The following is a 23109-nucleotide window of genomic DNA, read 5'->3' as shown; positions in this document are numbered from 1 at the left end:
AATACTGATGTATTCCAATAATAACCAATATCTGATGCTGGGGGATATCAGACAATAATAAAAACAACATAATGAAATAATTACAGTAGTAAGAAGTTTATTTTTTTATACAGACATAATGAAAAATCCAAACAGCCATGTCAGGATTGTGTTTGGCATTGTACTACGTGCCTACTACCAGGCAGGGTTAATGAACAGGAACATGGAACATAATAACATCAAATAAAAATGATGAAGATTGCTAACCACTGACCAGAGTCTTCCCGGTCACCGGCACAGTGTAGGACATGAACAATCTGATTTCTGCTTCTGTTTTAAAAATCTCCCATTGACATCTTTTTCCATGTCTCATTTGTTGAATAACATTTTATTCTGCATGTGCTGTGCAAAACTGATTAGAAAGAACTTCAGCACAGATGCACCGTTCCCACCAACAGGAAAATATATATATTTTTGCTACGATATTTGCTATATTCATTCCCTATATAATATATTTATAAATGTAAGCTAGTTAAACAGATAGTCAAGTGTTCATATACAGTCAAAAACCACCATGTAACTCACTTTGTTTAATGCTACCTATCAAAGCACATAAATGTTGGGGCAGGGTGATATTAAACTATTCAATTGTGCAGCTAATTCAAATCCTTCATTTCTGACTTGCCTTAATATGATACAACAACGCTAAATGCTACTGCACATTTTCCTTTGATCAATTTGTTGTGCGCCACACTGACACTTACTGTGACTATACAGGGATAAAGCAAGACCTGATTCTATGTCAGAAATTAAATGAGGCAGAGAAGGAAATTATTACATAATTAAGTTTGTAACCAGGACAGATTCAAACATCAGCTGTGAGCAAGCCTACATTGTATAAAAAGTTGGGAAATTCCTACTGCACTTCCGAAACATTGAAATTTGATTCAGATTTATAATCTAACCACAAGATGTTACACAATGTGTGTAAAATGAAAAATAATGTGCTAAAACTACTCTAACAAGCATATTTGGTCACACTTACTTTAGTAATTCTCTACTTGGTCTTCCACACTTGGAATTAGTTCGTTCCTTTACAGCTTGCAGCTTTTTAGTAATTTGAAACCAGTTCCTGGCTTCTTTATGGAGGTATCTGTGCCCACTTTTCAACACAAGAAGCTTGGAGTACTGTAGCAAACGTCAGATTCTTTTTTTCAAACTGCAGCCCTCAAGTCCCACAGCACCTTTATGTCATTCAGGTGTCGGGGAATAAGCTGGCAAGTCTCTAACGCAGGTTTTTTTTGCAGAACGTCCTCTTCAAACTTCACAGAACTGCAGTGTCATTATTCCGCTAGAATGCAAAACCATCATCCAAGTAGCCTTCTAGCACCTGGTAGCACATAAGACTGTGAAATGTATATTTTGTAGCTTTCATCAATCCATCAACAATATAACGGCTGCAAGCAAATACCCAAGGAAGAAAAACAAGCCCATATCACCAACTTTAATTTCCCATCTTCTAACAATATTCTGTTGCTTCCTTGGGGGGACAAAAAAGAAGGCTCAGAAGCCGAAATGTTGCATTTCTTCTTTTGACTTTTCAGCATGAAATTAACTTTTGCTTTTTCCTTCAACACCACATCACGACCACATCACAGCCCTGCACTCAGGAGTTTGTGTTTTGTCTGATTGACCATTAAAATGTGGTTAAACAGATTAATCAACACGATTCAAACATGACTCTTGGTTTTCACCCATGTCATATGTCACTCTTGTCACATTTTTCTGTTTCGCTCGTTGATTTCCTGTTCTCAATTTCATCTCTCAATTATTGCCAAATCCTGTGCAGTAATTCCAAGAACACTGACAATTCCTTCTTCCAGATTTTACAGAACTATTGTTTGGTCTTCCTGTGGTCCTGTGCTGTTTTATACTGTGTTTTTTTTATTAAATCACATCACATCATTGTGAGATCTGGGGACACTTTACTTAATTTTACAATTTACACTTTACTATTATACAATAGATCATTAAGTACTGTTTTAAGTGCAACTGTCAATAATTAGCCAAGAAGATGTTTCATGTCTAAATAGTTTTATAAAAGTATTAGCTTATGCATACAATGTTTCCATTTTGGAGACATGAAGATTGTTTCTTCATGAAGCTGTACCTGTACTATATGTACTGTATTTCCCTTCCTTTGTGGTTTTTAAATGCCCATCTACCTGTCAATGACACCAGCAGGGAATCAAACCAACGTTGCGCATTGAAGGCTCTGAGTCTATAGTACTTCCACACATTCAGAGTTCAAGAATCTATACAAAAACCTGTTAGAATTGAAGGCAATTAAGTATCAGTAAAGTAAGAGAAGACAACAAAAACTTTGTGACATAAAAAGACATTTTAAGTGTACAAAAAAAACCCCAAAAAGTACTTTGTTTGTTTTGTTTTAAATAAGGGCACTGTTTTTAGAGTGTTATATATTTTTTTCAAAACAAACGTTTTCTGTATCTTCTAATAGGTCAAATCTGAAACCAAAAAGCAAACAAAATGCTTATATACCTTCATTTCCAGGGTCCATAAAGAGTAAACTGCCTTGGCTGGTAACAATTCTATTATCTGTCTCTTATTGGTGAACAGATTCTTTGTATGTAGAGCTGCAGTTAAGGGTTTCCCCTGGGAGCCTATGAGCTCAGCAGGTTAAACTGTCAAAGCTTTTTTAAGGACTGATTGTTAAACCCCCTGTAGCTTGAGGTAAACTGACAATTTTCCATCAGCAGGGAATATGACTTTATTAGCAATTTGGAGGGAAAAAGGTGTTTTAAGGTACTTAAAACAAGTGGAAAAAGTAATTTTGCTTCCATGTTCTTGCCAGTACATGCCAAGGTTACCATATTCAATGTACAATTAATCAACACTTGATGCTATAAATGTCTGTTTGAGGCTTGAGATAAAGAAACCTATTTACAGTAAGGTCTTTGTTCTTTCGTGATATCAATGCAAAGTTATGATATGCGCTTTCCTTCAGCAAAAAAAACCCCACCAGAATAGGAATGCAGTAAACCTCAAAAACTAAAAGTTCTATGGGGTTTAAGATATTTACAGTACTGATATTATGTGATGAAAGTAAATCTCAAACATTCTCCATAGCTTTAAAATGCAGCTGTTCATGTAACCTGAAAAAGCAACAGATTTAAACTTCAAAATGTAAAAAAAGGGTGTCTTAAAAGTAAATTAATCATTTAGAATACAAATTGAGATATTTGCAGCTGTTCTCCTATGACTTTATTTTTAAGTTACTCAGCAACCTAAAACAAGACAGATGATCTGGGTTTTTTGGAAAGAAAATATCTCACATGAAAGACAAGACTTGCTGCAGACACACTTGCAGGTCTGAATAACTGCACAGGACAGTAAAGAAATTTAAAGTCTCAAAAAGCACAATTTATCTCCATCAGGGAACAAATCTCCTGATGTCTCAAGGCCTTTCTGTACCACCATCACTGTGATATAGATGGAGGGCATAACGACTTTTCTACAGAACTTAAGTCTAGAGAAATAGTGTCATTAACACATTGAACTGGGTCAGGCAAATAATACTAGAAAGACAGTCTTGAACTGCTTTTTGAATGCTTTCATTCAAAAGAAAAAGGACCTCTATCTTGGCAATAGGATGAGAGTTTTAAGCACAGTTAAAAGTGGAACAGAGCAAGAACAACTTCTGTATTAAAGAAAGACTAGGTCTCCGAATGACATTTTCTACTGTAAATTTGTTACAGGGCAGAAGTGAGACAAAGGAACAGACAGTGCTAAAAACACTTTTTTTAGGGCTAAGCACAATCCCTTTCTGTCACAAACTTTTCATTTCCAAAGTCTGACATCTGTTTCATGAACATTACCACAGACGTCTATCAACATAAAGTGTCATTTTGCTTGAGCTCACGAGAGATCAATTTGGAGATATTGTTAATACCAGTACAAAGATACTGTGCACAGGAGACAACACCAAGCACAAAATAGAGCAGGCACAAGCTAAAAGTGTTTGGGAACTTGGTCTTGTGCACAAAGCAGGAGCTTACATGGACACTCAAGCATGAGGCTGATATTTAAGACAAGGCTAGACATGAAAGAGTCCCCAAAATGCTCCATGCAAATAAATAACATAAAAAACAGTAGATTTCAAAGCTCAGTGTCATAGAGGTCAATAACATGTTTGGCTTTCCTCACAGCCCAGGATCTAAAATGTAATGAATTATTCAAACAAAAAAAAAAACAGCCTGAACCTAATCATAGTAAGTTTGCTGTATGGTCTGACATAGAGTCTGGGGGTAGTTAGGAACCAGCATGGGAGCCATTTAATACAGCCCTTGATTAACTCATCGCCTGTCCATTTGTCCTACAGACATGTGCTAACATGTCATAATCGTCATAATTCTCATCATCCCTTGAGCTAACCCACCAGCTCCTTGATTAGTACAAAATTCCCAGATGGGGGATGGTTATTGCTTAATAATTCCCCTTAGCTTTCTGCCACTATACCACAGGCTCTTCAATTAAATACAGAATCTCTAAAGAGCACAATGAATGTGGACAAATTCTTATTGGGCTTTGTGCTCTACTCAACACTAACAATTAACAGGCATAGTAACAACCCCCCACACACCTATCCATGCTCACTTAATGTACTGCATCTATTATTTTCTATTCCATGCATCTCTTTAAAGGATGAATAGAACAAACAAAACATTAAAAAGCGTTTTAAAAAATCTCAGTGCCATAACCTACTGTATAACACAGCAGCCTTCAAATAGTTCCTTCCATATTTTAAGGTTATGACAATATCTGTCATGAATATGAATCCTTTCATGCAATTCCCTGTCCTCCTGCATCTTTTAAAATGACTGTCAACAGTGTTTCAGATATATTTGTCATATGTAAGAAAGAGCTGGCTTCTAACGAACCGACAGTCTGGGAATAAATCACCAGAGACCCCAGTTGGCTTCTTTCACATAAAAGCAGTACTGGAAAGTAAACGCAATGATTTCCTCTGAAAGTAAGAAGTTGTTTATTTTATTAAAACCTGTTTTCAGATCATGCGTTTCCAAGATAAAATTTTGAAGCAGAAGAGCATACTTTCTCAACTTGGCTTTCCGAAGCTTTAACAAGGTAAACTATTCTAGACCATTTTCTACTTCAACATCTTAAACAGAACTCAAACAGCCAGCTTCATCATTCCTGTAATTCCACAAAACAGTTTTTGCAAACAGGCTATATCCCCCTTTTTTTTAAAACCCAAAGGAGACATAAGAAAAGTTAATTAAATCTGTTAATTAAAAGATTTCTTCCATATGTAACAACTTGGGATAATGTATCTGTAATATTAAACACCAACAGAGGCACACTGAAAATAGAAAACTGTAAAAAGCATCTTCTCTTTTTCTTTGCTAAATACAGGTTATATACTTCTTTTCAATTGATTTACATTTTAAAGGAACACTTCTGTGAGTACAAGAAATAATCTCAGATGTAGCAAATACTGCACGTTAATGGAACTCCTCAAACAGGTTCTATGTCAGATGAACAAAAGAACTCTATTCTCTCTTTCAGTTCTCTCCTAGAATCTGCCTTCTTCTACAGCACTGTTTCTAAATAGAAAAAACAAAGAATCCTATTTTCATCACATACTGTCAACATTTCAAAAGGGAAAATCTTTAATGCATCTCTTAGTAATTTAATTTACATGTCTTAACAATCAATCAAGGTCAAGTAAACCTTTTCGTACGGCAGGGTGGATGGTGTGGGCGTTCCTGCTGTTAATCACGACATTTCCAAGTAAAAAGGGCACTTAAACAGAGAGGATGACGTGCATAAGTGGTTCAGGCCACAGCTAAGTCTTGATCAGCTCATCAGAGAGCTCCTTGCACCCCACTCCAGTTTAATGCATTCTATCTTCATTTACCTGATCATTAGCTTCCCTTTTTTTCAGCTGGAAACCAACAAACACTAATTACTTTGACATCACAAAGTCATATCTGTCCCCACCACCTCCCTTGACAGCGGGGGGAAATTATCAAGGGTAAGCATGACAATATCTTGATAAACGATGACTCGCATCACCTAATTGTCAATCATCCATAAACACTCACGCAAGATGCCACTCAATCTCATTACCAAGTCCTAAGGGTAGAAGTACAATGCTCTAGAGAGATGCATAAAAAAAATATAGAAAACAAGCAAGTTACCCATTTCATATTTATGGTACAGAATCATTGGGCATATTTTTGGAACATCTGGTAGTTCCACACATAAATGCTTGATTTCTGCCACTGTAAAAACTGAAAAGTATTATTTAAAAATAATAATTATATTTCAATTTTCTATTTCTTTTATTTACAGCTACAGTGAAAAGGTATGGAAGACTCACAACTGACATTCACAACTTCATTACGTGGAATAAATATTGCTCAACTACAATAATGTGACATGCAAACATACAAAAGGTTACAAATGAAAGGAAGCCATTTTCCCTGTATGTAGGCTGTATTGTTGTTAGACATTAATAACAGCCCATCTCTTCTTGACAGAAGCTAGGGTATCATGTTTAAAAACATGGCTTGATAACATGTCCCATTTTCTCAAACTCTGGGGGTAAAAAAGAGCCTCTTTGAATCCGAGAATTTAGATTAATTGAATCAGGTCCCCTGTTAGTCTCTGCTGTACGTTCAGTGTCTGCTCCAGAACGCATGTGGTTGCTCTTCTCTGGACTGATGCCAGCAATGCAACAATGGATGCAAAACTTTTTCTATAATGGGATGACCATATTGTACACAGTATTCTAAATTAGGCCTTAATCGTGCTTATACAATTTTACCCTTTTAACAAAATATACTAAGGTTCAGTTTGTATTTTTTTTACTTCCCCACATAGTTTAAAAGATGAAAACTGTGTCAACATAAACACTTAAGTATTCTTCATAAGTGCCCTCTTCACACAGTATATAATACACTTGTCTACACTGTCACTTCTGCACACTGCTAGGTGATGGTCCAGTCTTCTAAAACAAAATCGTTGATATAAATTAAGAACAATGATCCTAGTATAGATCGTGATACTCCACTAACTACTGTACATCCCCCAGTCTGAGTATTCACCCCTTACCTGTATCTTTTGTTTCCTGTTTAGTAACTAATCAATCCAATTAAACGCTTGCATTTCCCTGAATGACTCCCACCTGCAATTTGGAATTTCATCTTTTATGATGAACCTTAAATGCCTTCCGAAAATCTAAATATACCATATCATTTAGAACTCTAAGAAGGTGGTTTGGCAAAACTTTATATTATTCCTGCATGGGTGATCATCTGATTTAGTTACAACAATTGTTTCCATAACCTTAAATTTAACAAAAGATAGACTTATTGGTCTATAATTACTTGATTCAGTTTTCTCAATCATTTCATGGATGGATACTACATGAGTAATTCTGCAGCCCCTGGATACTACCACTTTTGTATTCAGGAGATTGTAAGAAGATTGTAAGATTCCTAAATAGTCATTCATTCTAGCACTGTGGCAGTTACGATTTCTAGATTAATTGTATAATACAAAACAAAAGGTCTTTGTATTTTACATGACAGATTCCAAGGGGTATTTTAAAAAGAAATTATTAGCATCAAGGCTACCAGGTACCAATAACATGTCAAAAATAAAGAACAAGGCTGTTTGAAACCCTCTGAGATTATTTTCAGCAATCAATTCAGGGCTCTGCTGAACTAAGAAAAAAAACATTTTTAAACATAGCACTACATATTTCAAGTTTTCACTTTTTTAATATCTTTTTTAATTATTTGGATTTGGCTTTTGAAGGGTTACAACTATGCACTCTCTCCGGGATACATATTTTATGAATCGACATCTGTGAATTTCGACTTTATGGGCAACATCCTATAGGTCCCGTAACAATTTAAAAATTCTTGAAAGTTTATGTTAAACACATAATTAGTAAGTAGTACAGTGAATTCCTCCCATAGATGAATAGCATGCAGTAAGCGCAAGGAGGTCAATACCAGCATCCACCAGGGCATCTACCCTGTTACATTCAGTCTCGCTTTGGGTCTTAATACAGTGATTAGGTGTTAATTTTTTTTTTAGTTAAGTAAAATGTTTTTATTTATAAATATGTGCAATAAGTCTCCACATGCATTCATGCAACAGCGGAGAAACGTACTTCTAACATGCGTCAAATTTGGGATACATAAAGATTGGTGGACCAAATCCCTTAAGTAATTCACAAAATGACTTATTTTATTGTTGTGCTAGCTGTACCACATAAAATATGTGAAGATACCTGGACAGCATGCTGTGCTTAAAAGGCTATCGGCCATGAAGAAGAAAAAAGTGGACCAGGTTGAATAAAAATATTTTCTTTTCAGTCATGTGAGAAGAAGTCTGTTTGGATCCCAAATAAATGGCCATCATATAATAGTCAGTGTGCTATTAAACTCTATAACCCTTCACAGAATGACCGTATTTATTTGCAATCACTAAAACTATTTAAATGTATGTTAATGTTCCCAGATATTTATGTCAAGGACTGAGATTTGTTTGTGCATTTTATAGTAAGGCAAGGTGACCTGACTATAAAGTAAAGCCTAAAAATGCTGTTGTGTAATCTGTTATTTTGTGTGGCTACCATTAACGTTTCCTATGACAATCAGTACTTAATTACACTACTGTATATTTAAATTAGGATTACAGATTAATTATAAATACATTAGTGAACATACTCACAAAACAGCATGATCTATTCAATCAAATTATCATCACTCTGGGCATAAGTCGCTTAAATTTCACATACTTCTGTAGCAGCAACTGACTTGTGTCAGGTCATAAGTGACTGCAAACTGATGCTGTACACGGGGCAAAAGCTCACTGACCATAAGCAGTAAAACTATCAAGGGATTAAGAGCTGCATGTATTGAAGGCCTGGTGCTCAAATTCAAATTAGTTTCTTCCAGCTCAGTTGTTATAGTACAGGAAGGTTCCAGGTTTTGCACACTTCTTGGTCATGCTGATGGAAGCTAATAGAATCAATATGAGAGATCTGAACTGCCCCCCATAGGGCAGGAAATATATTGATTTAGAGTGCAGGGGCAATGCTACTCTCAGAATCTTCTTTAAGTGTACAGTACAGCTAATAAACAATAATAGGTTTTCATAAACTGTTCACATTTTTAGCATACATATAAATGTTTTAACATAACTTGATCGATATGTTTAATATTGATTTAGAACACTAATAAATTAAACAGTAGCGTTACTCAGACTTAAGAGAATTACTTGCCATCAGTTTTAAAGTACTGTATATATGAGAAACAATGTTTAGCTCCTTAAATCATAGAACAACTTAGCAATTTTATGAAAGCTGTCAGCTGATACACATACTAAGGATAAGGTTAAACTTTGAACATTTTACATGCATCAGATCCTGTGAAGTAAACACAGAAGGTACTTCTTCAGTGTGTGAATTTTAAAATTGTTTAATTGGTACAGTGCTGTTAGAGTGTACATATGCGTCCATTGTCTTGCCTGATGTTTTTGGCTTGCATCCGCATAACCTTACAGGAAGAAACAACGTTTTGTATATTTTCTTCACTGGAGTTCAGAGGAAAGGCTTGTTAAGATTACTTACTGCACCAGAGTCCACATCACTGTGCACTGCCACAGTTTTGATGCCCATCTTCTTACATGTCTTGATCACCTGTCATCAAAACATGAAAGGAAATCTTTAAGTGTAAACTGTATGAAAATACAACTTCTTCACTGACCTCTTCGGCAAGCAGTACTGATGTCAAGTGTTGAATTAATTTAAAAAACACTCACCCTGCAAGCAATTTCTCCTCTGTTGGCAATAAGAATCTTGTCAAACGTCTGTGAAGAAACAGTTAAACACAGTGAAACAAACCTGTAAAACATACATCTGCTTTCCCTCTCTGTGCTTCCTTTTTCAACTGATTGCAGACAACCCTGACCATTCTAAGGCCAAAGCATAATTTCCTTTAATAATCCCACAGGCATATTTTTAGAACGTTACATTTTAAGCACATTTGATAAGCCAGCCTCACTGCTGTGAACCTAACATCTCTCCTCTTTTAAGTGCCAGACTTTATTTCTGAAAAAAGTGTTTACCAATGCTGTAAAAGACAACAATGTCAATCATTGAGCTGTGAAAGATGAACTTCATCGTCTGGCATCTTTTACTATGCCATCATAAACACTGAAATCAAAGGATGTTACAAATGCCTTAAATTTTAAGAGAGATTGTTTTCAAAATTTATTTCAAATGTAAAAACCGTATGCTGTAAACGATACTTTTCAACTACAGCCTTTTGACTTTCTTTTAGATTCATGTGTCAGCTATTGAAATCCACATGATTATAACAATCTCATATTATTTTGATGCTGTTGTTTTTCATGGACAAGGAAAGAAAAAAAAACATGCATTTTGTTCCAAGTCTCTTTTAAAGTTAATACCCTTCCACACATAAAGTGTTACCACCTTTCATAAATCTCCGTTTCTGATTGCCAAGCAGAAATTCATGAATGGCAAAATTATAGCAAAATAACTTTTGCTTTACAACGAACAAGCCCAAAGACATTTTCAGTAATCACAGATTTCACAACACAGTGGTTCAAATAAAAACTGCTCGGATTTTCCATAATGAGCATAAAACTGTAGTGAGCATGCAAGTCTGTTCTATTAAATGTCTGAGTACATTATAAACCCTAGAAAATGTCTCTCCCCCCACCTTTAGGCAGGTTTTGTTTGTTTGAAGATCAAAGCCGATAAAAAAGTAACATCTTATTTATAGGGACTAGGGAACTGAAGATTTCCTTTTCAAGCTGAAATACCCTTTTTTTATATGAAGGCAACAGATCTGCACTGGTGCAAATAAACTGAGATGAACTGATCTCATAAAAACTTGGGGTATTTTATAACTAAATACAAAACCCCGAAACAGAACATCGAACACAGTTACCCTCTATTCTTCACCATCCCACATATTTCCTTGACATTTAATCAGGATAACACTGGCAACATCAATCTACACCCTCTCATGACTAAGTTGAAAAACTTTGATACTACTCTGTCCAAGCAAAGAGCATTACAAGGCATCGCTGGATGCAGAACTTTTTTTTTCCATGGCACAGACATTCCCACAGGGTTCTCCTCCGATAACACACTCTGTCACATCCATTCTCAACTCTGTAACCTGGAGTTGTAACCTGCTCTTGTAATCCACTGCATTGATTGTGTTGCCTTGTTCCCATAATGTATCTACAACTAGCCATCTGTGAGCTGATCTGTGACAACCTCTGCTTTATCATAAATTTTCCTGAATTTGTTATTTGGGACAATCCAGTCAGAGATCATTTCAATACGTAGAAGAAGCTGGCTCGTATCAGCATGCAGAGGTGAATTAATAACAGAGAAAAGCAGAGAGAATGCACAGTACTGTGGGACTATAAGGCATTAAAATGAATAGTAGGAGAAGGATCTCAACATTTGCAAATTTAATATTAGTGAATTCAGTTCTTCTCAATTCGGTCTGGACAGCAGTGTCTTCGATGGAAGAAGAGCAGAGTGCCATGAAACCAAGCCAAAGGTTGTTAAGCCCAACTTTCATATTAGCTGCACAACAGACAAGGACCACAAGATGACTCTAGGTGAGTGAGCCTTTCGCTGTCCCCTGCACAAGTACCCACCTAGTATCCACATCTCAATGTGGTCTAGTTTTTGCACTGTAACAAACCCTCCCAGTTATGTGTTAGCAGTGTGGGGAATGACAGGCTGGAGGAGATGACTTTAAAGGCTCACTGACAGTTTTATTGGCCTAGTCTATAGTGGGCCATGCTAATCACAGAGCACGGAAACAGATGGAAAGACAGAGAGAGAAAGTGCAGGCATCCATTGTACACAGAGGAGGAATTCATGTTGTTCATTTTATTTTAGCTGATTACTAGAAGTTTACTGTGTTTTTTAATCGATCAATGTTATTTTAATGATCTTAAAGCCAATACATTAGTACTTTTAACCATAAATACTATATACTGTAGCATATTATGCCACAGTATGGGATGAACATGGTCACATGTGAATTTGGCTATCCTCAACAGTTCTCTGCCCCGAACCAGCACAAATGTCTAAAGGCAGAAAAACAAGAGTCTCCAAAACAGAAGTGTAAATACTACAGGATACTGAACAAATAACACATTTGTTTTTCCAGCCCCTGATAATATGCTTTAGTTACATTTTAAGGTTTTAAGTACAAAACAAACTCCTATCTAGGTGAGAAAATAACAGTTTCAATATACCTTTTCATTAGGGTCGTAAACTGCAGAGTAATGTGTTCGAGAAGCAATGATGCAGCATCTGGACTTGAAAGAGACCTGCTGCAATGTAACAAAAAAAACAGAGAAACATTTAAGTGGCAGCCAGATTACATCAGTTCATGACAGGTGAATGTTTTTGGATCTGGAAATACCACACAAAGTACACACTCTAATAATACATATTCACAAGAACAGTTACAAACAAAAAGAGGCGGTTCAGGCCATCAAGACCATTTGGTAGTTAGTGGCTAACTAATTCAAGGACCTCATCCAACTGCTTCCTGAAAAGAGTGAGGCTATTAGCTCAACAACAGCAATAACAACAATAATAATCCTCACATTTACAGTATATAGTTTATCACTTTTCTGGACGCTGGACTCCCCTCCGCCACCACTAATGTGTAACACCCATCTGGATGATGCGATGGCAACATTAGTTCACAAGTACAGTCACCACACATCAGCTATCAGTGGGGAGGAGAACAGAGTAAAGAAATCAATTCATAGGCGGACATTATTAGGAGACCATGATTAGTAAAGGCCAGGGGGTCTTTTTGAGAAATACCCTGGGAATATTTTTAATTACCACTAAGACTAGTTCGGTTTTACGTCCGATACGAAGGACTGCGCTTTTCGTACAGCGCAGTTTCTCCATCACTATACTGGGGCATTACGACCCACACAGACCACAGGGTCACTTCATAAGCCATGGGAAAGAAAATAATTAAATAATTATAACCTATAAAGTAAGAGATTTTAAGATATAAAACACCAAAAAAAACACTGAACAGGATTTGCCAAAATTAAAAATTATATAAACATTAAACCACAAGTAATTAAAGAGTACAAATCCACTTAGATCACACATGCAAAACCAAGTTATATAAAATCAGGTAGGTAGCTGTGTCAGCATGCGTAGGCTGCAAAGGAACAGGTAAAGATTTATTCCATGCGGAAAAGAAAAGAGACACAACATTTCGGCTGTGGAGCCTTCGTCGGGTGTGGACACCTGACACCTGAAGAAGGCTCCACAGCCGAAACCAAGTCATATACTTTGCTCCACATACCAGCATCAAATACTTAAGTTAATTCCAGCTTTTTTACAACAATATGAGAATAAATAACATAATTTTCTCAAACCTTATAAACCTGTAAAACTGTAGTGCAAAAGTCTAGACAACAGTAACTATACAGTATTCGTGCAACTGCACCGTTTTTTGGAAAATTGCTTGCACATATATTTATGTTTAAACTACTTCTTTTTTGCAAATGTGTCCTGTACTTCCAAACCTTTCCACGAAAAGCAACTACCCAACCCGATAAATACAACAACGGATTATTTACTAAAAGCAATAAAGAGGTGTGCCAAAATCCTATTGTGTATTCCCTACATCTGTGGAGTAACATAAGATCAATTTGAAAAAGTGATCCTCTCAGTATTCTGGTAACCTCAGCCCGTTTAGTGATTCCCCCGAGCTATATTTTAAGCAATTGTAACCTAAAAACAAGCAAGGGAAGCACACGCGCTTGGCAAACAACGACTTTGTGTTTTTTGTCATATCTGACTGGAAAAAGACAAGGACATATATCACGGGCGAAAGGATGTTGGACAGGGTCATTCGAAAAACAAGGCAACTTCTGTGTACTACAAGGCTTCGTATTTTGCGCTCCTTATCGGGTAACACAGCTCCGTGCATTTCTCACGCGTAGCTCTATTTCGTTTCAAGACGTGAAATGCATTGAGCCGTGTAATATTTTAGTAATGTCTCACCTTCAGTGCAAGAAGAACTCTTTGCAAAGCTGGAGTGACTCTGTAAGCCGCCATGGCTGCCTGACTGTCTTGTGCTGTTGCAAGGTAACCTTTCACCCTGGGGGAGTGATCCTCATTCCGCCAATCGGAAACTGGCTTTTCCCATGCGTAGAAAGCGTCAGATGCAAAGTAATTTAAGCCAGGGGAAGCTGCTTTGGCAGTAGTGAGAAATCTTAGGATTCGATTACGTTGCCTTAAAAATAGGTTGGGATATTTTTCTGAAAGCATCTAAGATTTGCGATGCAGAAGCTGATAAAGTACAGTTTTCCAGTAGCAAACCGGATGATTGTGGGAGTTATAGTTAGGCAGAAAACTGTTTATTTTATCTTTTGCTTTAAAAAAGCATTCTGTGTCTAAATGTCCAAATTGAAACATTTGAGAAGCGGTGTGATGAATCCTTACAAGCGAACTGGGGAATGGAAGTTCTCTTGGTTTCAGTTACAAGGTTATGTAAGGACACTAACCAATAATCTTCCAAAGTCTTGCTTTTTTGTACCGGACAAATGAAATAATAGTAACCTTCCTGTTCAATTTTATCTGCTACACAGCAAACCGAATGTATTCTATTTGCACGTTCTACTTCATTATTGTTACACGATCACATGCTTGTGATTTTCAACATCTTGTCAGCACTTTAAACGTGCAGCTATAGTGTAGAAAATTGAGAAAAACTGCAGTTCTTTTTAAGTGTTCCAGAAATTAAAATATTAGAATTTGTATAAGGCTACAAAACTTTTCATATCTCTGTTCTATTTAGACTTGAAATGTTGGCTGGATAATTGTTTCTAGCTCATATCCTCAAATTGCAGTGCAAGAATGAAATATCAATATAAAGCTTCTGAATCAAAGCAACTTGCACATTTAAAGGTGCTTCTCTGAGACAGTGCATATACAGTGCAAGTATGTTACAATAAATGGCGTTCTAAGAGAATCGTGTAATACTGACTCTGTGAAGTGAACAAAGGTGTGCTGAACTCTCCCTGTCCTCTGAGCGGTGGATTTTGCTTAGCATCAGGGTTGTCAGATTACAGGCTATTCCTGGCCCACAATCTGTATGAGGGAGTCCCAAGAAGAGGGTTTACAAGGATGCCTGCACTGGGGTAAATAAAGGTTAGACAAGTAGGGTTTGAGTACCCACATATTCTGTTTTGGCAAAATTATGATGCCTTGACTTTCTTTCAACCCTTAGACTGCAATGGCAGCATGAAGTGGGGCAAAATATATAGTGCCATTTTAGCTCAGAAGACTAGAACTCCTATAATAATAATTCCTTACACTTATATAGCACTTTTCTGGACATTCCACTCAAGGCACTTTACAGTTAATGGGGACACCCCTCCACCACCACCAGTGTGCAGCCCCACCTGGATGATGCGATGCCAGCCAGAGTGGACCAGTACACTCACCACACATCAGCTATTAGTGCAGAGGAGAACAGAGTGATGAAGCCAATTCATACACAATGATTATTAGGATGCCATGATTGGTAAAGGCCAATGGGACATTTGGCCAAGACACCAGGGTAACACTCCTACTCTTTTTGAGACACACTATGGAATTTTTAAAAAACCATAGTCAGGACCTCGGATTTACATCTGATCCGAAGGATGACGCCTTTTTACAGTATAGTATCCCTGTCACTATACTGGGGCTTTAGGACCACATGGACCACAGGGTGAGCACCCCCTACTGGCCCCACTAACACCTCTTCCAGCAGCAACCTTAGTTTTTCCCAGGAGGTCTCCCATCTAGGTTCTGACCAGACTCACCCCTGCTTAGTTTCAGTGGGTTGTCAGTTTTGAGTTGTATGCTGATATGGCTGCTGGCTAAAGAGAGACTACTGATGACACTCGGAAGAATGTCCATGCACATGAGATGGAACAGTTTTAAAAAATCCTGTGCTGGACAGTGCTTTGGACACAAGCACAGTTAAAGAAATAAATGCAGAGTGATGTCGTGGCTGCTTTGCAAGACCAATGAGCTGAGAGGAGCAAAGAGATTTTCTTCGCTTGCCTTAGGAATTAGGTTGTGAACATCTGATGGTTTACCTGACACTTTCAGTGCTACCATCCTCCAACTGAATGACTGTCCCCTGCCGGTCCATTCATTCTTGTGAGTCTCCTGTCTAAGGTAAGGCAGACGTCTTTGAATTTTCTAGCACATCATGCTTCTCTGTAACTTCACGTTGCCTTCTGGTAGCACAAGTACATCATAACTCTCAAGCTCCAATGCACCTCCAATCTTTAATCTTGTTCTCCTCCGTGTTTCAGAGCTGGGCTAGATTCTCCCCTTAATGTTCTGCTGTTTACTTTCTCTGCATCACCCTTCTAGTTTCTGAGTTACAGCAAAATACATTAGAATCCATCCATCCATTTTCTAACCACTTCTTCGAATTCAGAGTCACAGGGAAGCCAGAGCCTATCCCAGCAAACAACAGGCACAAGGCAGGGTACATCCTGGACAGGACACCAGTACATCTCAGGACACACAGACACACACCAATTTACACTAGGACCAATTTTCCCGGAAGCCAATTAATCTAACAGTATGTTTTTGGACTGTGGGAGAAAACCTGGGCTCCCGGAGTAAATCCACTTTACTGGATTGTGGGAAGAACATACTGGTACTGGTACGTGGGAAGAACATACAAACTCCACGTAGATAGTACCCCAAGCCTGAGGTTAAACCCAGGGCCCCAGCAATGCTAACCACTGTGCCACAGTGCCGCCCACATTAGGGTCAAAACAATGAAATTCCAATTAAGTTCTAGCCTCCAGAGAGGTTTATTTTTCTGCCGCACCTAATCTTTTCTTATTTTCATCTTGTTGACTACCTGGATGACACCTTAATTCTGTCCATCAATCAGTCCGTGGACTGCAAAAGATGCGCACCGTGTTTCATTTCAGTTTATTTCATCACTCAATGTACAAAACCAGTGTTGAATGAAAAAAAATAAAAGGAAAAGAGCTTCGTATTATTTTACAAGTTGCCTGAAAATACCACATAAAGCAGCTGTATCTTTCACTATCCAATGTGCCATACAGCAGTGAAAACTGAAACATGGATCTGTCAGAATAATTGCAGTAGACATTGTATAAAAATACCAAGAACTGTAATTTTATAGTATTTTTTATATTTTTTACTTACCTGAGATATTTCAATTGGAAGAAGTGGACCCTCCAATGAGCTGCGAACTGTTTGTTACCACCCCCATGAGCAAAACAGACTCTCAGAGGCACTGCAGATTTCAAAATGCAATCATGCAGTATTTTTTTTTGTTTTTGTTCTTTAACATGACAAAGGAACAGCTGGAGCAATCCAAAGTAGATACACAAGGATAAAATCATGAAAAAGAAACAATGGCAGAAAGGAATGAGATCACTAGCTGATGAGTAACTCATGGCAGTCTCGTGGAGATGAAGATGAAATTTTTTAATCTGTCAAAAAATATAAAGAGCTGCCATGAAACAAAGCTGCCTGTCACGTTATTCAGTGTTTTTCATGTTACGTTACTTGTTTATTTATTCATTTCTATTAAAACTATAATGTCAAGTTCTGCTTTAAAAAGGATGACTTTTCTGGAAAACTGCAGCTTCAAACCTGTCAGTATCCATGCTTAATTTACAATTCTGATGGATTCTTAAAAAGTGAAATTCGTGTCTAGGGATTACAGAGCTGCTTTGATTCAGAATTCCTCAAGCATCTATTGCTCATAATATTGCACTGATTGGAGGCATAATCTGTGTAGCAGCTGTTAAAATGCTGAGAATTAATATTACTGATGTGATTGGCTGGTGTCTAAGATCGCATCACTTCACAGAAAATGGTACAGTAAGTGTTGCTTCCAAAATGTATGTTTTTCACTGACCACTACTGTATATCCCTTGATGACTCTTTGCTGTGGGAGGGACGGACATCCCAGAATGGTTAACAGAGAAAGCAGCCTTTGCCAGGAAGTTTCAATTGTTCTGGTTGTGAGAAAGAGGGCAATACTGCTGCGAATCCATTGATCCATCTGTTGATGTTGTAAGCCAGCCGTCAAAACAACAAAGAAGGGAGATTCCTAACCGGGTCCTAATAATCAAAACAGTCCTGATGACTGAGTGGCTATTATCACTGAAATATAAACCTTCACCTTGAGGTGCACAGGTCAGGTCCTGCAGAGCTCATCTGTGACTGCATTTGCATTGTTTAATTTTATTCTGGGAGCAGCCAAGTAACAGTGCACAGACCAAACTCTTGAAGTCTTAAAATGGAAATAAATCGAGGACCATTCAATGTTATGAGGAAGATGAGGTCAATTAAAAGGGAAATAAGACTGGATGATAATGTAAATGTGTAAGAACAGTCTTCTAAGTGGTTGTTTGGTTAGAAAAGAGTCATTTTGACATTTTTTGACAACTTAAGGGGTCACATTGCCAAAAAGGATGATACCTATATGAGACTTAGTTAGGGAAGTTCCACATTCTCTGAAACAAATTAAATACCAGACACTATAGCCATATACGTGATCCTTACCACAGTGATACATCACAGATAAGCACAATAACATTGAAAACCATGTTAACTTTTTCTCTCTGTGCCACAGCGGTTGATATTGCTGCCTTGCAGCGCTGGGGCCCTGTGCTCAGTTCCAGACCTGGAGGCTGATAGACTTTGAAGTTAGACCTTGGGTGCTGTCTACGTCGAGTTTCTATGTTCTTCCAACATTCACACAGGCTCCCTCCAGGTGCTCCGCTCTCCTCCCACAGTCCAAAAATATACCGGTAGGTTAATTGACTTCTGGAAACATTGTGTGTTTGTGTCTGTGTGTGCTGTACAATGGACTGTCTTCCCATCCAGGATGTACCCTGGCTTGTGCCTATTGCTTGCCAGGTAGTGGAAAGTAACAAGGTGCTGTGGACATGCAGCTGTTTTGATTTTAATACCTTCTTAAATAGAAGTCATTAATACTGTGTATCAGCACTGAGATCATGTTCACAGATGCTGTGTAACAATATATAGACAAGAATCAAACCACCAATGGATGAAATGACACCAGCTGAGTTCCGCTCCTGGTTGGTTGATCTATAAAGGAGCATCTCCTGTTCATCCAATTCTGATTAAATTTAGAATATTTTTTACTGTCCTATTGCAGTGAAGCATGCAATTTATTCTAATATGTTACACTGTTCTGTAAAGAATATAAGAAAGGTTACAATTAAGAACAAGCCATTTAATCCATCCAAGGATCTCCGCTGGCTACTTCTTGTAAGAACCCGGGGTATCAACTTCAACCACAGGCCAGGGCAGCTTTTTCCAGACTCCCACAGCCCTTTGGGTGAAGTAATGCCTTCTGTTCTCAAATTTAAATGCACTTCTATATAGTTTTCACTTGTGTCATCTTATTTGTGTTTCTCAGCTCAAGACATCCACTTCCCTTATAAGTATTCAAGTTCTAGTGATGCTTGTGAAGATCTTTTTTTAAAGATAAAATGAATAGTTTGTGACGGACTGATGTCCCTTTCCATTTGCAGTCTTGCCTGCTTTGTTTCCAGGATGGTTTCTGGGTTGCCTCTTCCCAGAAACAACACACGTTCTTATAAGGAAAGGGTATAATAGGAAGATACACTGAATTAAGTCAAATACAGTTCTCAGTTCATACATGCTGTAACTGTTATGCTGAATTGAGTCTTTCACCACCACACAATCTTTCACTTTGTGTCTGCTGTGTTAGATCAGGTAACACAAGGCTCTTCATCGAGTTTTGTTGTCTGTCATGGGTGTTGTTTTTTTGCCACACTTGTAAAAAAAAAAACCTGGCAAGCTCAAAGGTCACATAGCGACATAAGGATCTGTTTTTATTTTCTGTCAATCTGTTGTGAAGTTATTCCAGGTTGATGCTTAGCAACAATCCATGTTACAATGGAAGAAGTTAAAAGCATGCTCAATGTTATAGCAGGAGTTCCGATATTCAGAAGGATTAGAATAACTCACATTGAGGTTCTGCAAAGGCTTGGGTTTCTAAAAAGGGTCCAATGGTATTTTCCTAGTCATACTCAAGGAATCAAGGAGATTTTTCATAGACCCCTATCTAGTATATTACAACTCTTGTTTAGAATGCAAGCAGTACTCACAGATTGGAGCTTTAACAGTAATACATAAAAAAGGAGACAGAACTAAATCAGGGACCTGCAGAGCAATCAGTCTTACTTTAGTTACAGGCAAGGTTTTGGAAAATATAGTTACAGCTAAATTAAAAGAATACTTAGAAAACAGGAATTTTCAGAGATGAAGAAATGGATGTAGAAAGGCAATATCATGTTTAACTAACTTGCTAGAAACGAGCCACAGAAATAGTTAATAAAACTAATGCATATTGTATGATATAATACATTTATGACCAAGCTTTTAATAAGGTCCCTCTAAAAAGTGTAATTCTGAAATTAAAAGCTTTAAGAATCCAAGGCAATGTATACCATCAATCAAAAACTTTCTTAATGACCAGGAAACAGCATATTATTTTATTTATTTTAAGGGGCACAACGTCTATAATTGGACATGCTATATGTCAACAGTGGTGTGCCACAGTGATCCATTTTTGGCACGTTTGCTCATCTTGTTCTATTTCAACAAATAAGATTCCAATTTAGTTAACAAAACTAGTCACATTTGCAGATGACAGTAAAATAGTGGGAGCAGAAAACATAAACAGCATAAAAGCTGCTACAGAAAGGCTTTGTCAATAACTGTGACGTGTGGTGGCAAAGTGAATAGCGCTGTTGCTTTGCAGTGCTGGGGCCCTGGATTCAATTCTTTGGGTGCTATCTGTGTGGAGTCTGTAAGTTGTATGTTGTATTAGTACGTATGTTGTGTTATGAGTACATCTTTGGACCGCGGTGCTCTTCTCCCACGGTCCACAGTGTACTCGTAGGTTAATTGTCTTCTGGGAGAATGGGTCCTGTGTTCGTGTCTGTGTGTCTGCCCTACAATGGAAAGTTATACTTAAGCTTTACAATGCACTAGTAAGACCCCTGACAAGACAATTTAGAGTAATATGCTTAGTTTGGTCTCATACACATATATACTGTATATACTGTAGTAGTTCAGGTTAGTATCTGCGTCAGCATGCATAGGCTGCAAAGGAACAAGTAATAGGTTTATTCCATGCTGAAAAAAGAAGAAAGAAAACACAACGTTTCAGCCATGCAGCCTTCTTCAGGTGCGAGGCTATATATACAGTGCCTTGCGAAAGTATTCGGCCCCCTTGAACTTTTCAACCTTTTGCCACATTTCAGGCTTCAAACATAAAGATATAAATTTTTTATTTTATGTGAAGAATCACCAACAAGTGGGACACAATTGTGAAGTGGAACGAAATCTATTGGATTTTTGAAACTTTTTTAACTAATAAAAAAATGAAAAGTGGGGCGTGCAAAATTATTCGGCCCCTTTACTTTCAGTGCAGCAAACTCACTCCAGAAGTTCAGCGAGGATCTCTGAATGATCCAATGTTGTCCTAAATGACTGATGGTGATAAATAAAATCCACCTGTGTGTAATCAAGTCTCTGTATAAATGCACCTGCTCTGTGATAGTCTCAAGGTTCTGTTGAAAGCGCAGAGAGCATCATGAAGACCAAGGAACACACCAGGCAGGTCCGTAATACTGTTGTGGAGAAGTTTAAAGCCGGATTTGGATACAAAAAGATTTCCCAAGCTTCAAACATCCCAAGGAGCACTGTGCAAGCGATCATCTTGAAATGGAAGGAGTATCAGACCACTGCAAATCTACCAAGACCTGGCCGTCCCTCTAAACTTTCAGCTCAGACAAGGAGAAGACTGATCAGAGATGCAGCCAAGAGGCCCATGATCACTCTGGATGAACTGCAGAGAACTACAGCTGAGGTGGGAGAGTCTGTCCATAGGACAACAATCAGTCTTACACTGCACAAATCTGGCCTTTATGGAAGAGTGGCAAGAAGAAAGCCATTTCTCAAAGATATCCATAAAAAGTCTCGTCTAAAGTTTGCCACAAGCCACCTGGGAGACACCCCAAACATGTGGAAGAAGGTGCTCTGGTCAGATGAAACCAAAATCGAACTTTTTGGCCACAATGCAAAACGATATGTTTGGCGTAAAAGCAACACAGCTCATCACCCTCAACACACCATCCCCACTGTCAAACATGGTGGTGGCAGCATCATGGTTTGGGCCTGCTTTTCTTCAGCAGGGACAGGGAAGATGGTTAAAATTGAGGGGAAGATGGATGCAGCCAAATACAGGACCATTCTGGATGAAAACCTGTTGGAGTCTGCAAAAGACCTGAAACTGGGACGGAGATTTATCTTCCAACAAGACAATGATCCCAAACATACAGCAAAATCTACAAAGGAATGGTTCACAAATAAACGTATCCAGGTGTTTGAATGGCCAAGTCAAAGTCCAGACCTGAATCCAATCGAGAATCTGTGGAAAGAGCTGAAAACTGCTGTTCACAAACGCTCTCCATCCAACCTCACTGAGCTCGAGCTGTTTTGCAAGGAAGAATGGGCAAGAATTTCAGTCTCTCGATGTGCAAAACTGATAGAGACATACCCCAAGCGACTTGCAGCTGTAATCGCAGCAAAAGGTGGCTCTACAAAGTATTAACGCAAGGGGGCCAAATAATTTTGCACGCCCCACTTTTCATTTTTTTATTAGTTAAAAAAGTTTCAAAAATCCAATAGATTTCGTTCCACTTCACAATTGTGTCCCACTTGTTGGTGATTCTTCACATAAAATAAAAAATTTATATCTTTATGTTTGAAGCCTGAAATGTGGCAAAAGGTTGAAAAGTTCAAGGGGGCCGAATACTTTCGCAAGGCACTGTATATGCTGTAGTTCAAGTAAGTACAGTAGATGCGTCAACATGTGTAGGCTGCAAAGGAACACATAAAGGTTTATTCCA

At 37.9% G+C, this 23109-nt stretch overlaps 1 protein-coding gene across 5 annotated transcripts in view; it reads right to left on the bottom strand.

Moving 5' to 3' along the window:
* pcca (propionyl-CoA carboxylase subunit alpha) overlaps positions 1-23109 on the bottom strand; it is a 189861-nt gene that overhangs the window by 150668 nt on the left and 16084 nt on the right. For 2 of the 5 annotated variants that reach the window (XM_088604486.1, XM_088604521.1), the window contains exons 1-4: positions 14144-14259; positions 12355-12432; positions 9862-9909; positions 9671-9739 (exon numbers count right to left, since the gene is read on the bottom strand). In XM_088604486.1, the coding sequence (XP_088460612.1) occupies positions 9671-9739; positions 9862-9909; positions 12355-12432; positions 14144-14197 (249 nt within the window). In that variant the 5' untranslated portion in view covers positions 14198-14259. Of the gene's footprint in view, positions 1-9670; positions 9740-9861; positions 9910-12354; positions 12433-14143; positions 14260-23109 lie in introns of those variants that run through there. The other 3 variants (XM_088604503.1, XM_088604512.1, XM_088604494.1) reach the window with 2 other exon arrangements.

Source organism: Lepisosteus platostomus, chromosome 2 (genome assembly GCF_059453375.1).
Source record: "Lepisosteus platostomus isolate fLepPlt1 chromosome 2, fLepPlt1.hap1, whole genome shotgun sequence".
Classification (NCBI taxonomy): Eukaryota; Metazoa; Chordata; class Actinopteri; order Semionotiformes; family Lepisosteidae; genus Lepisosteus; species Lepisosteus platostomus.
This window is presented reverse-complemented; position numbering and strand designations above follow the sequence as displayed.